Source organism: Motacilla alba, chromosome 14, assembly GCF_015832195.1.
Source record: "Motacilla alba alba isolate MOTALB_02 chromosome 14, Motacilla_alba_V1.0_pri, whole genome shotgun sequence".
Lineage (NCBI taxonomy): Eukaryota > Metazoa > Chordata > Aves > Passeriformes > Motacillidae > Motacilla > Motacilla alba.
This window is the reverse complement of record NC_052029.1, coordinates 3,442,961-3,457,124: the sequence shown is the minus strand read 5'-3', so window position 1 is coordinate 3,457,124 and position 14,164 is coordinate 3,442,961. Positions and strand designations below refer to the sequence as shown.

At 40.1% G+C, this 14,164-nt stretch overlaps 1 protein-coding gene across 16 annotated transcripts in view; it reads right to left on the bottom strand.

Annotated features, from left to right (window-relative positions):
- Positions 1–14,164, bottom strand: part of RBFOX1 (RNA binding fox-1 homolog 1) — a 1,167,310-nt gene that overhangs the window by 1,020,158 nt on the left and 132,988 nt on the right. For all 16 annotated transcript variants that reach the window (XM_038151507.1, XM_038151462.1, XM_038151474.1 and 13 more), the window contains exon 2: positions 13,987–14,046. In XM_038151507.1, coding sequence (XP_038007435.1) covers positions 13,987–14,046 — 60 coding nt within the window. The remainder of the gene's footprint in view (positions 1–13,986; positions 14,047–14,164) is intronic.

Genomic DNA, 14,164 nt, shown 5'->3' with positions numbered 1-14,164 from the left:
GAAAGGGCATCCATATGTGAGAACAGGACCTGTGCAAAGCCACTTCATTTCTACTCCTCCCTCTCGGTTACATCATTCACAATGGGATGAAGGCCAAATAGAGATGTCCTTATTTGGACAGAGCACACGAAATCCAGGCCTTTGCCAACCCCGTCAAACATGGTAATGCCTTAGTTTGGTTCTGTTGGGTTGCAGCTGCAGATGAGACTTTTGAAGCTGCAGCAGCCAGACCAAAAAAGCAGAGTCTTTCATAATGCAATGTTTGTGCCAGAACCTTCTGTGTCTATGGCTCACTTCTGTAAAGGAGGCACAGGAATTTCACTACATCCCCTTTTCAAAAACACAAATCCCACCATTTGCTTTACTAATCAGTTTTTCCCTGCTTTCCATTTAGCCTATTCATTTAGGAAGATGTGCTCTGTACACTTCAGTACCTTCAGCTGGACTTCCCACCACAACTGGTTGGTCTTTTTGTGCAGAGGGGTTTGTCTTACAGCTCCTACACAAGTGGTAAGGGGATATTTCACCCTGTTCTTTATGCACTGGCCAGCTTCCTAAACAAAGACAATTAATTAATTCCACAGCTTTTCAGAGGGACCTGGGATAATCCTGGCAAATGCCATCTTTTGGACATGGGTGCTGCAGAGAGGAATAAGCATCTGCTCCACAGCAGGATGGGGTGGGCAGAGCAGCACGTGGAAATCAGATGCACAGGGAAATCAGTCATGCACCAGCTCAGTGACTGCTAATAATGCACAGATAACACAAGCATGTGCAGGAAACACTGACACTGTGCTCTGATTATCAAGCAGAACTTCCCCCTGATGCCTGCAGGTCTAGAGAGCAAATACCTCTGCATTAACACACGCCTTGGATAATCCAGAATGCTGGGACCAGCATTTTAAAAGCAGAAGGGCTCTCCCTCATCAGATTTGGTTGTTAGTTTAGGCTTGAGGACACATATAACTCATCCTATGAAAAATAAAATATTAATTCCATCTTACTTTTAAAGGGGGAAAAATACAAGCACAGAAAGCTGCCTTATCTGGCTCAATGAATGAAGCTGTAGCCTGTTCATCTGCCTTGTTCTGTTCAAAAAGCACTTCCTAACAGAGGCCCTCAGGAAAGGGGAAATGTTCAGCAAGGCTGAACCCTGAGTGGAAAACAGATCACAAGCCCACCTGAAAAAAGTCCATGACCCTAAAGCAGAGTAGAGGCATTTTAGGTCTTGTTAAGTCTTTACAAATAGCAAATGTTGAAAAAACAGCTTTCTCATACAACACTTCTCACACAGATGAACCTGAGTGAAGGGATGCAGTTTGCCAGTGCATTGATGGCTCAAATGGGTGGAATTCTGAGATGTAAACACCCCTGAAACTGGATGGTCATTTCATGGTCTTGCCATGAAGAATAATCTATTTTTTTGTACCCCAAATCATGACCAAAAGGGTTACCTGGTTTACAGGGCTGGAGAGATGACACCCATGGGCTTGTAGGATTCCATGACACACAAGAGCACAGAGGCTTTGTTCTCTAAATTGCTCTACTTTCTTCCAGATGACCACAAACACCACAAAATTCACCATTCAAAACTCCTTTTTGCAATGACCCATCACCACAGAGTGAACCACAAAAGTTCCTTCAGTAGTCTTAATGAGAACTTGGAAGATTTAGTGCTAGATTTCCATAAAACAAAAAGCACTGGCTGCCCTTGCACAGAGCCCAGTTGCATAGCTGCAACAAATCACTTTTTTAGCTAAGATATTTTTTTCCTGCAACATATAAAAGCTGTCCAATTTGTACAGAGCAGTGAAAGGCTCCTACATGCTAGGATAGAGGATATCCAAACATGCCTGGCTTCCACCTGAGTTTTAATCAGAGAATGTAGGAAATATGTATGTGACAATGGTTCTGTCCCCGTTCTTTCAAGTGAATAAATGTACTTTTAACTGAGAGGAAGAGAGATGTCAGTTCAGGGCTAAAGGAATTCATAAAGACATATTTAGGACTCAGGAGAAAAGATAAAAAGACTCCTGAAATTAATATTAACAGCAGGCACACAGTGTAGCCTTAAAATATTTTAAGGTATTAGAGACATAATACCTGAAGGCTACAAATGTGTCTTTCACAAATACTTCATCAAAGTTAATATCTGCTGCTGGGGTCATTCACCAAAATCACCCACAAAAGGGGCAGGTAAAGAAAAACAGGGTTTCTACTCTTCAGAATATATTGAAATATTCACTGCCAGTGAATATTTAGGATTCAGGAACGCTTGAGGCAGGCACAGCACTGAAATTCCCCCTCTCCAGTGGGATGTTCCCAATCCTGCTGGGCTGCACTTGGCCTGGATCTTGGGCTGTAACAGATCCAGGTCCTGGAGCTGTGCAGGGAACACTGAGAGCAATTCCCATGGAAAACATCCCTGGGAGTTTTCTGTGCCTGGGGAAATTCTGGGATTTAAGTGCTCTGTAATGGCACTGTGAGTTTGTGTCACTCGTCCCTGGGTGACAATTCCCAGAGCAGCAGCAGCCCCAGCCCAGCCCATGGTGATAGTTCTGCACCTGCCCTGCCAGAGGGGGAGAAAAAGTAGCTCACTTAAACCCTGACATTGGTTATATGTTGCTACATAGCAAGATCTTTTCTGTCCACAATTCTACTATAAATATAAAAAATCCAAAAGATACAGGTGGCAGATGGGTCAGCTGACCTTCTGTCTTTAAATACAGTGCTGCAGACAATAGATTTCTGCATGGAGTTTGATTTGGAAAAGCAGAAAGCAGGAAATAATAATAAAAAATTGAAAATGTTTGCCTTTTTTTGTATGGTACCTATTAAGACTTTTGTCAAAACATTGACTCTTCTCCCCCAGTTAGGGTAAATAATTATTATCATTTCATTGATAAATAAAAGTACTACTTTTCAAATTTAAAAGTATCCATTCTATTTTCTGTACGAAAAAATACAAAAACAGTAGGGTTTGATTGAAAGAGGAAAAACTTGTTCTGACAGCTTAAAAAGATAATTTGACTTTAGTGAAGTTTAATTAACATTTACACCTGCACTCTCCCAATGAGCTGTGGGGGAAGATTAGCCACAGTATATGATGCTACCAGGAGTTCAATTCAATATTTATTATTCATGCCAGTATTCTGTAGGAATTAATTCATTTAATGGGCAAACAGGCATTGTGAATACTAGAATGGATTTTCAACACTTCAGATATTTATGTCAGTGGAGGTAACAGAGAAAATGTTTACTTGGGAGGCACTGGGATGTGGTTTTCCCCTGTGTATTTCTCCTCTCCACTGATGTTTTCACCTCAAAACCTTCCTCACACTGTCCCAGAGCCAAACCAGTGCTCGAGGTGCAGCTGGAGCCCACGTGAGCTGGTCTCACTGGGACAAACTCCCTCTCCAAGTGGGTAATTCTGCTTTTCAGTCTCATCTCACTGCTCTACACCCCATTTATTGAAGCTCCTCTGTTAATCTGTGTTTCACCAGTTATTGGTATAAACATTCATTTGGGGGTAAGATCTGTTGCCCAGTTGTAAGTAAGGAATTTCCCTGCAATATTTGAGTTGTGACTCCATTTATAAAACCAAAAAAGTTTCAAAGCAGGTATTTCAAGCTCTCTCCCACATTGTAAAAGAACATCACAACCCACTGCTGTTATTTGGGGATTCTTGGATCAGATTTCTATCTCGTTCAAGTCCCAGTTCCTTGCCTTCAGGTCAGTGACTCACGTTTTGTTGCTGCGCTCATGAAGTGTTTTATTAATGAAGATGAAATAACAAACACCCACACTCTGGCACATCTACTTCAGGCCTCACAGTTTTACTCTTCTCTTTGCTGGTACTTTCACACATTTGTTTTCCATATTTCAGATGCTCGAGGCCTTGATAGCATCATTATGGAACTGTTTAATCAAACCCACAGTTTACTCTGACAATATTTGGCATTAGTAACAGCTATAACTCACCATAAACATTCCACTGGCAACTCACTCATGGGAGATTTTTCAGTGGCTTTTACATAATCAAAAATCATGTGGCATTAAACAGACACTTAGATACAGACTGTAATTCTGAATTATTCTGCCATGACTTTTTGTATACATAGAAGAAAAACCAGCAGATTTCTTCCACTGTTGTGTATGAATTTAAAATAAAACAGTGTCAAAAATTGTAGTAGTAAAAAACTTAAGGTTTCCCCAAGGAGGGAGAAGCCCTGTTGAACTGAGTGATCAAAAGACAGAATTAAAAATACTTCAAATGCCCAAAAATGTGCAGGTTCAAAACCTATTTAGAGGAAAAACTTAGGAAGAATATTTATTAGAGGTTATTAAAGGCAAAAATGGAAATTTCCAACAAGCCATTACATCTAGGGCCTAAGCTGGGGAAATTTAGGACCACAATAAAAATCCTTGCACATCTGCTAGTTCTTAAAGGTTCATAATATCTGGCCCCACTGGAATAAAGCATCATGCACAATACTCTCACCAAGTACAACCACTGTTGTGCTCTTAACAACACTCTCCATCTTACTTAGGCAGGAAATTACTGGCAGTTTTCTTAGGATGTAAATTGGAAAACACTGATGAGCAACAGGCAGAACTTGCAATTGCTTCAATTACTCTCATAACCCCTTCCTTTTTTAAAAACATCAATACTACAGATTGCTTTGGGGAGCTTATTTCTTCCTGCATTTTTTTAAATAGTATTCTGCATTAAATGGATGTTTAGCCATCTCCTCAGAAGCAAATCTATCCCTCAACACAAATACTTCCTTCACAGCTCCCATGGAAGGACACAAACAGCCAAGGGAAGAGATCAATATCCCACTATTTTCAGCTGTTTGGTCTTCACCCTTAATACAGTCAGAGGGCCAGAATCTCCACGTGTGGTAATTGCAAATTGTTTTTAATTTTTGCACCTAATTTGCATTTCTGTTTCAAACATCCAAACACAGATGTGTCTATTTAAACAGGTACCCACAAATCTTTATTCTGGGGCTGAGAGATTCCTGCTAAAATGCTCCAAGCAAATGCTTTGACCTTTCCCCAGCAGAGTGCTCACAGGCTTCACGTGAAGAATATCCAAGTGCTCCGTGATGTGAGGACATTTATCCCATCACCCCTTCAGCCATCTCCCCTTCTGTACACACTCTCACTGTGGGGAAGTGCACTGACAATCAGAACATTCTGTTCTCTGCTAAGTAAATAAGAAGGGGATGATTACAGCCATTTTCCAGAGGAACCCGAGATGTGCTGGACTTTGCTGACTTGAACTCTCAGATGTCAAAATTCTATCCTGTGAAAGCTCCTATCATCTGACATTCATACAGACAGGAATATTTTCCTCCCCACTCGTGCTAATCTGGCCAGTAAGTCACTGCACACTCCCACCTAACCCACAATAAAGATTAGTTCTGGAACAAAATTAAACTGCCTCAGATGTGATTTTTCCCAGATTTTACTCTCTCCAAGCAAACCACATCTATTATGAGCAAAAAACACAGACCATTGCACGTGGTAACTCATTTCAGGCACTCTCAAACTGGTTCTTTCCCTGCAAAAGTAAAAAAAAAAAAAATTCCCAACAATAAACCCCAGACATTTTATGAATCTGATAACCTTTCTTTCAATAATGAACAGGGAAAATCCTGCAAATACTCACAAGTTTGAATGAAACTAGGTTGTTTTAGAAAACCAAAAATCTAAGTGTTCTATATTCAGAAAAGCTTCTCTTCCATCATTATCACATCTGTTCTCTGCCAGCTGAGATCACTACTGCACCAAACTCACCAAACCCACATTTTGGGGAGCCTGGGTGAGCGGTGTGGTTGTGATATTTTGTGAAAATCCCTTTGCTAGGATTTTCTTCTCCTGAGAAGCTGAGAAGGCCTCAGCTTCAAGTGTAAACAATTTGTTATCTGCTGCTGTGGAATGCATCAGGTGCTTCCTCGATTGGACAGTGTGGGATGATTCTACTTGCTGACCAATCAAGAGGGCAGCAGTGCTCGGACTCTCTGGGAGTCACAGAACTTTGTTATTTATTCTTTTCTATTTTTATTTTGCCTTCTGATAATTCTTTTCCCTCTATTCTTTATAGTATAGTTATAGTGTAGTCTTTTTTAATGTAATATATATCATACTATAATAAACCAGCCTTCTGAAATGGAGTCAAGATCTCTCCTTCCCTTCACCAAATCCTAACTGCCCTGAAGACCCACGATAATAAATGGTAACCCCAAACGCAGCGATAAGCGGGGAGGCAGCAGGGGCAGTTCCTGCCCTGGCACAGCAGAGAGCCAGGGCCCTGAGCACACGCTCCCACACGAACACAAGCCCAAACCATTCTCAGACAAAGCCAAACTCGAGCAGCCTGCCGGTGTTTGGGCTGCGCTCCGAGGAGCAGCGCGGCTCCCCGGCGGCTCGGTTTGCTGCGGCTGTCACTAGGTGGCACCTTGGCATCGCGCTCGGGATGCTCGGCAGCTCCCGACGCCTCCTGCATCCCGAGCATCCCTGGGGTCGCGATTCTGCGCCTCTTTTAAAAGACTCCAGAGATGTTAGAAAGACCTTTTTCTCCCAGCCCCGAGACCGAAGAAGAAGCCGAGACTCTTCGGTTCTGCTTCTCAAGGTTGTTTATTTTCTCCTATCTATAACATTCTTTCTCTGACCCGCTGAGATCTGTCCGGCAGGTCAGTTTGAGGCACAGCGACCGCCCTTGGGGTGGCGTTAGGTTTTTATACTAAGAACGACGTGTACTTTATTTACAATAATATTCCAACACCTATCACCTATGTTAGACACTCTGTCTCTACACCAAACCAATCCAGAAGTGTCACCATCACAGAAGAAGATGAAGGAGAAGAAGATGGAGGAGGAGGAGGAGGAGGAGAAGGAGGAGGAGAAGGAGGAGAAGGAGGAGGAGAAGGAGGAGAAGGAGGAGGAGAAGGAGGAGGAGAAGGAGGAGAAGGAGGAGGAGAAGGAGGAGGAGAAGGAGGAGAAGGAGGAGAAGGAGGAGAAGGAGGAGAAGGAGGAGAAGGAGGAGAAGGAGGAGAAGGAGGAGAAGGAGGAGAAGGAGGAGAAGGAGGAGAAGGAGGAGAAGGAGGAGAAGGAGGAGAAGGAGGAGAAGGAGGAGAAGGAGGAGAAGGAGGAGAAGGAGGAGAGGACACACCCAGATTCCTCCATCTTGCCTCTTGAACCCTCATTCTAAAAACCCTAAAATTCTACTTTTTCCCCCTGAGACAAATTAGCTATCACTCCACTCAAACTCTTGTGGCTTGTAAATCTTCATACAAAGTTGGTAGTTTTTTGCATGGGTTAAAATTGAAGGCACAGGAGTCTTTGACTCTGTGCCAGGGTCTGGAGCCATCCAGGGCAGCCAGAGGAATGTCCTGGGTCCCGACAGCCCGGCACCTCCCGGCCGGGGGCTGTGTACAAATCACGAACGGGACTGCCAGGAACGCGTTCTGAGCTGTTTTGTTTTCCAACACCTGTCTCATTACATGGTTATTTCCACAAGAAAATGCCATCAACTCACATCCCAAGCAGCAAACTAAAAACCTAATGTTACAACTTACTTTAAAAGTTGTTTAACCAATCACACAAAGCAAAAACATATCGCCAGTAGTTCTATCTAATCACTACAAACACACATACCTTCAGTTAAAACAATGCTTGCTTATTTCAAATACAATATCTGCATATAAACCATAAAATACAATGCACAAAACTCCACTATTGAGCTTAAAATGTCCTAATTCTTGCTAAAAATACTTTTCTACAACTTAAAAAGTTATTCTGAACAAACATTAATACACAAACCATTGTTCTATTTGTCCTTACTTTTCTACTTACATATTTTTTCTGCTGACTTACCTGACAGCTACTGCTTAACTCTCACCTCACTTCTACTGTCTCTAAAACCTACCTTTTGCAGCTTTCCCAAAATCCTCTCATTTTATAAATTCCCACCCAGAGCTCAGCCAGCGCCCTGTTGAGACCTCAGCCGGGCAAACACAAACTCCTGCCTTGGTCCCTATGCCCTGCACCCCATCCTGTGGGAATTCCCAAGACTGACCCCACAAACTGGCCCGTGATACACATCCCACTGCCTTTGCCCACTGCTGTTAACAGGGAGCATTGACAGGTCTAATTTATAGCCCTCATCTTGATATAGAAATTAAATAAAATAAATTTAAATTATATAAAGTAAAATCAAATTATGTAAAATCAAATAAAATTAAGTAAAATTAAATTATAACTAAAATATTAACAAAATAAAACAAATATAAACATCTAAATAAATAAAATAAATAAAATATAATAATATACTAGAATAATATATGATACTCCAATATAATAATATAATACCCTAATCTAATCTAATTTTATAATATATCATCTTAAAATATACTATAATCATAAAATATGATCATAATATTTTCATTTATAAATAAAATATAAAATAGAAATAGAATAGAAATAAAATAGGAAAAAAATAGAAAAAATAGAAATAAAATAGAAAAAATAGAAAAAATAGAAATAAAATAGAAAAAATAGAAAAAATAGAAAAAATAGAAAAAATAGAAAAAAAAATAGAAAAAAATAGAAAAAAAAATAGAAAAAAAATAGAAAAAAAATAGAAAAAAAATAGAAAAAAAATAGAAAAAAATAGAAAAAAATAGAAATAAAATAGAAATAAAATAGAAATAAAATAGAAATAAAATAGAAATAAAATAGAAATAAAATAGAAATAAAATAGAAATAAAATCGATAGAAATTCTGTTTCTCATCAGAGTTCTCCAAAGTTTTTATTGCCGGATTCCAGAAGCAGGTTTTTTGAGTTTGGTGTTTGATTACTTGGTTTTGTTGTCTTTTCAAATCCTGGGTATTAGTACTCTACAAACACTGTTAATATGGGTAGAATGTAAAATAAAAACAGAATTTAAAAATATTATCTGAACTATAAATACTTTCCATATCAACGATGCACTGATTTATCTGCCTCTAAGACACACGAAAGCATCAAAATGAATGGGATCCAATTCCCACACCACAGCTGAACAGACCTAGCTTGATGGTTAAGACTCTTGCTGTGCAAACTGTTATGCAAATCAATAATTGTGCTCATTTATTTTCCCAATAGCACATTTTCACAAATCCTGACTGAAAATTAAGATTCAAAGACCAAGCAAGGCAAAGTGATCACTTCCCCTTTAGTTTCACTTGGATGATGCAAGCAGAAATCACAGAAGTGCTGTCTGAAATGGATTTTTCTGCCCTGTTTGTTACAGTCTCTCCCATCCATCTCTGGGAGCACACTGCACCCTACAAACAATTTAGTCCTGCTGGCAGTGAAGAACATCAACTTCTGCTCACCTGTCATACAACTCTGCTGCAGACACTGCCTTTTCCTGCTTTTTCTTCATCTCCCTCCATTCATTCTTAGATTCTGAGCACGCTCACAAGCCCCTCCCTGAAAGTCTACTAAATTCCAGTATTTAGAAGTACCAAAATTTGATTACTAACAGCAGAAAAGGGTTTTGGTTTTCTCCTTTGCTTTTTCTGCGATTCCTTTTAAAAGAAGCCCATTTCTTCTTTAGACATGTCTTGTGTCCATGTGTTTAGCTGCTGTCCAACTCCAGCATTTCTTTCCACACCAGAATCATGAGTATTCAAGAAGATTCAAGGATCTTTTATCAAACCATACCTGGCATTTCAGCAGCTCTCTGGATTCACCTGCTTGTTAGCACTTGAATTTCCTGCTATTGGAAATTGTTTATTCTTATTTTATTTAGTCTTTCACCTCCTAGGCTGAAGCACAAACACAGAAGAATCTCTAATGGTGAAATAAAGGAAGGCTGGGAGAAGAGGGTAATTTCTTAGTTTCATCTCTCCTGCCAGAAAAGATGACACCTGATTCAATTTTAATCAATGAAAAACTCAACCATGTCAACTTATCCCAGAGATCTGCTTCTCTACAAGTAATAAATCAGCTCCAGCTCTGTAGACACCACACCATTACCACTCCAGGCAAGGTTAACTCTGATAAACAACATTCAGCACCTGGTTTAATAACAACACACAAGTACAGGCTGGTGGAACAGGGGAAAGGTGTCAATATATTACAGGAGTCTGACTCTAGGAATAACTGGTTTGTCCTAAGTTCGTTCATCACGAAGTAACATTTTTAATTTGAGGATTTTCCCTATACAACCACTTCTAGTAATACTGTCTCATCATCTAAATGACACTGGAGTGTTTTCAAGGAGACATTTCCAGATAATATGGAAATATTCTCCATAATATATGGAATAATGGCTGTGACCTCCAGCCATTGGGCCGATTCCTCTGCTGGGGTGAAAACACACAGCCATGGGAGCAAAACACCGGGAGCAGATGGAGGTGGAAGGAGCAGCACTCAGCATCCTGTACCTGCTTCTGACTTCTCCCATCTGCTGTGCATCAACACAGCAACATTTCATGAGCCTGCATTCCCAAATCAGTAATGGGATGGAAAGCTTTACAAAATCTTCCCACAATAAGCATCTCAGGTAAAATTTTCCCCTCGTGCTGTATTCCATTCATCATAAACCACTCTCTGATCCTCACGACAGAGCTGTAAAGAATTTTCTCTGTTTTTCAGTAGATGAGATAGTTTCCTCTATTTTCAGTATAGATGAGTTTCAGAAATAAAACCAAATTTAGCCAGATATTCCCCAGATTTGTTGGCTTTATTGGCACGAGTTAGATCAGCTCTATGTTACTGTTTGAGATGCCTGCACACTGCACTTTCCCTTCTCCTCCTGAGCAGAAGACTCTTCCCCTGCCACCCAGCCCATTATCCAAATGCTCTCTGATGATGCTCAGGGAAGACTTATTTTTGCTTTCTGTTCTATTGTTCTCTCCCTGGTAGTGACAGATTCATTTAATATTTTTTTAAGAATACTAACACACTTTCTATTCAATAGGAATCTGAAATTTAAAGAAATCCACCTTTTTTTATTTTGCAAGTCATTATCTCCAGCTAATAGATATCCCTCCTGAAGCAGCAGTAGAGATGAAGTAATTTCAGGTACTATCACATTTCTATTCAGATCACAGGCAGCAATTCTTGCAGCGATTTTATTTCTTAGCAAAAATCATTATTGTCCCTCCTGAATTACCCTGAAGAGTCCTATTTTACTCCCACTACCTCTTCTCAACATTTCTTGATTAAAAAACAGTACACGATATTTGTTATCAAATATCAATACATAGACAAGAGTGGGAGAAATGGGGACTGGGGGAAAAGCAAAGGCACTTTAGAAAACATGAACCTTTAATAAGCAGGAAGGAGAAGTTAAAGCAGCCTAAGAAAGACTGTGAAGCTGCAGATACAAGAGTGCAGCACTCAGAGGAAGCCAGAAGAAGAAGGGACAGAAATCCAAGGATCCAGCCCAAATCCATCCCCCTCCATGGTCTGGCAGAGTCTTTAATTTTACAGCTTCCTAAAGCTCCCAGTAATAATTCCTTCAGTTAGATTTTCTTAGCTCTGCAGGTACAACCCACTGCCTGATGAGATTTAAGAACAAAAGAAAGGCTTTAAAAGACTCAATCACTCAGCTTAATGAAAACATCTTGAATTATTTAACAAACAATCTATTAGGCAGCTCCAGCTATCAGGAAACATGAAGTTTGATAGATCTGACTCCCTGCTGGAGCTTTATATCACAGTGACTCCAGCCCTTTCCATGCAGTCTCAGTGATGTAACACAGAAGTGAATTCAGCCTGAGATTGAGCTACATTAGACTTTCATATAGGATCTGTCACTAAGAGCAGGAAAAGCAGCCAACAATTATTTAAAAAAAGGAAAAAAACCCTGGAAATAAGCTTTTCAGGCCCTGGAACCAGGGCATTATTCAATAATTCGTTCTCAGGTCCATTTGAATTCTCATCTGTCAACTCTCCTTTTATTACCAGACTGTTCTATAAGCAATGATCTGGCAACACACTTGAAAAATCTACGTATTCCTCCTCATCCATCACAACAAACAATTTTCCAAGCAACAACAGAGACAGTGTAATTTCAAGAGCAATAAGCTCAACTCCTAACTCATTATTTTTATGCCATTGTAGTGTGGCATAAGAAATATCATGGAAAACAGGAAACCTTTTCCTCTTTCCATCACAACCCTCTTCAATGCATTAAAATGCACTGCTAAAAGTGCCTGTAGAACTCTTTCCATCACTCAAAAATAAGCAAAAAATAATCAAAGTCCAAGCTACTGAGGCTCAAGGAAGACAATTGAAATCTTGTTTGTTAAGTCACTACTTCAACATCTCAGGACACTTTGTTACAGATAACAAAAGGATTCAATCACAGGGAAAAAAAAAAGAAAATAAAAATAGAACTCCCTGAGACACTTTGACCAAGAAATTCAGTAAAGCCCCCCCCTCCCTGTACAAAATGACATGTGTTCATCAAATCTTGTCCTGCACTTGTGAAAACATTTCCTAGTTTAGAGAGCACATTCAGCCAGAGAAACACTACATCATTCTTCAAATCGTTCCTTTTTAACCCACACAAACCTAATTTCAATGCAAATGTATGAAGTAAAAAAAACCAAGTTCCTAAAAATAAATCTCCAGCTCTCAGAACATCATTCTCAAAGTTAACTTTTGACAAACTAACAGGAAGGCTGTGACTTTGTGTAGCAAGATGTTCCAGCAAGAAGCATCAGTGCAGGAAGAATTATTGAAAGATATTCTTCCAAAACCTACTATACAGGGTAAAAAAAGATCCTGTCAAATCATCAGAGAAGCTAAAAACCTCTTGTATACATTTTCAGTTTTCAAGATATTTTTGTATTTCCGTTGCTGTGACTAAGCACTTTCCAAGCCAGAGATTTCCAAGTGGAAGACAGCGTTCATTTGGAGAAGGTCCAACCACCTCCTCCTTTCAGGGAGCTGTTAATGTTTGATGTTCATGTTTAAAACAGCATTAATCATGCCTGCAAACAGGGAGAAGGGGGTTGCCAAACATTTAAAATACTGAGTATTTCCTTATTCTGGCATAAATCCACACTCCCACAACCTCAAGTCTGAGGGGATACAGATTAGATAATCAGAAAAAGAGGGAGGGGAAATACCCAAACTAAGTGTTTATAGTGACATCATTTCAATTCCTGGCACTATCCAAGGAGAGGCACTTGGAAAGGCCCTGTAGCACAATATTACCGCTTTAGAGAGACAAAAAAAAAAAATTAAAGGACCTTTACTGAAGTGAATGATTAACTGAGTGACATCAGGCCCTCTGTAAATCAGACAGGAGCTGTAAATCCATAGCACCTCAGCATAACCTTGGTTTGTGGTACACATTCCCTGACAAAATGTGATATTATGCAGAAAATGGAGCATACAGCACAGACACAGGGTAGGTTATATCCAACCTTTAGGCCAAGATAAGGCAGATCCCTTTTGGTCCAGCCCTGCTCAGTTTCCAAGCCAGCAGGGGCCCTGCCCTTGTGAATGCTTTGCCCTTGCATGGCTCTGAACTCACCCAAACTTCTGCTTTCTCTTTTTGTACCTGCCCTCCTCACCAGAACATGGAATTCCAGGGGTGCTAGCAGTTGTAGCCCACCCTCCCACTCCCCCTGATTTTATCCCCCTCTGCAGAGCAGGGACACAGCTTGGAGCCCAGCCTGAGTGTGCAGGCGACACATTTTGTAGCACACACGAGAGAGAGCCACGGGGCTATTAATGAACCCAACTGCAACAATTCTAATCACTTTGCCTCTCTTTGCTAAGACAGATATTCCCTGTACTACATATTCACATATTAAAGAGCATTTAAGCCAATTCAAGTGCAGTCACTTCAAAAGCAGCAAGGTGTCACAGGTAAGAGTTAGTGCCAGTGATTGATGACTGAAACAATTTAAAAGAAGATCTAAATTCAGTTACAAAATCTAATCTCTTCAGCAAAATGCTTTACTTACTGGACCTTGAGGACTGTTCTTGGCACTGGAAACCAGAGTCATAACATCAGATTTACAGTCCTGAAAAGAAAAAGGGGGGAAAAATAGTCAGATTAAAGATAATGGATGGCACTTTACAAATCAGGAATAAAGACCAACATTGAGCACCACTGCGATTAGACTCAGAGGTGCCATTAGT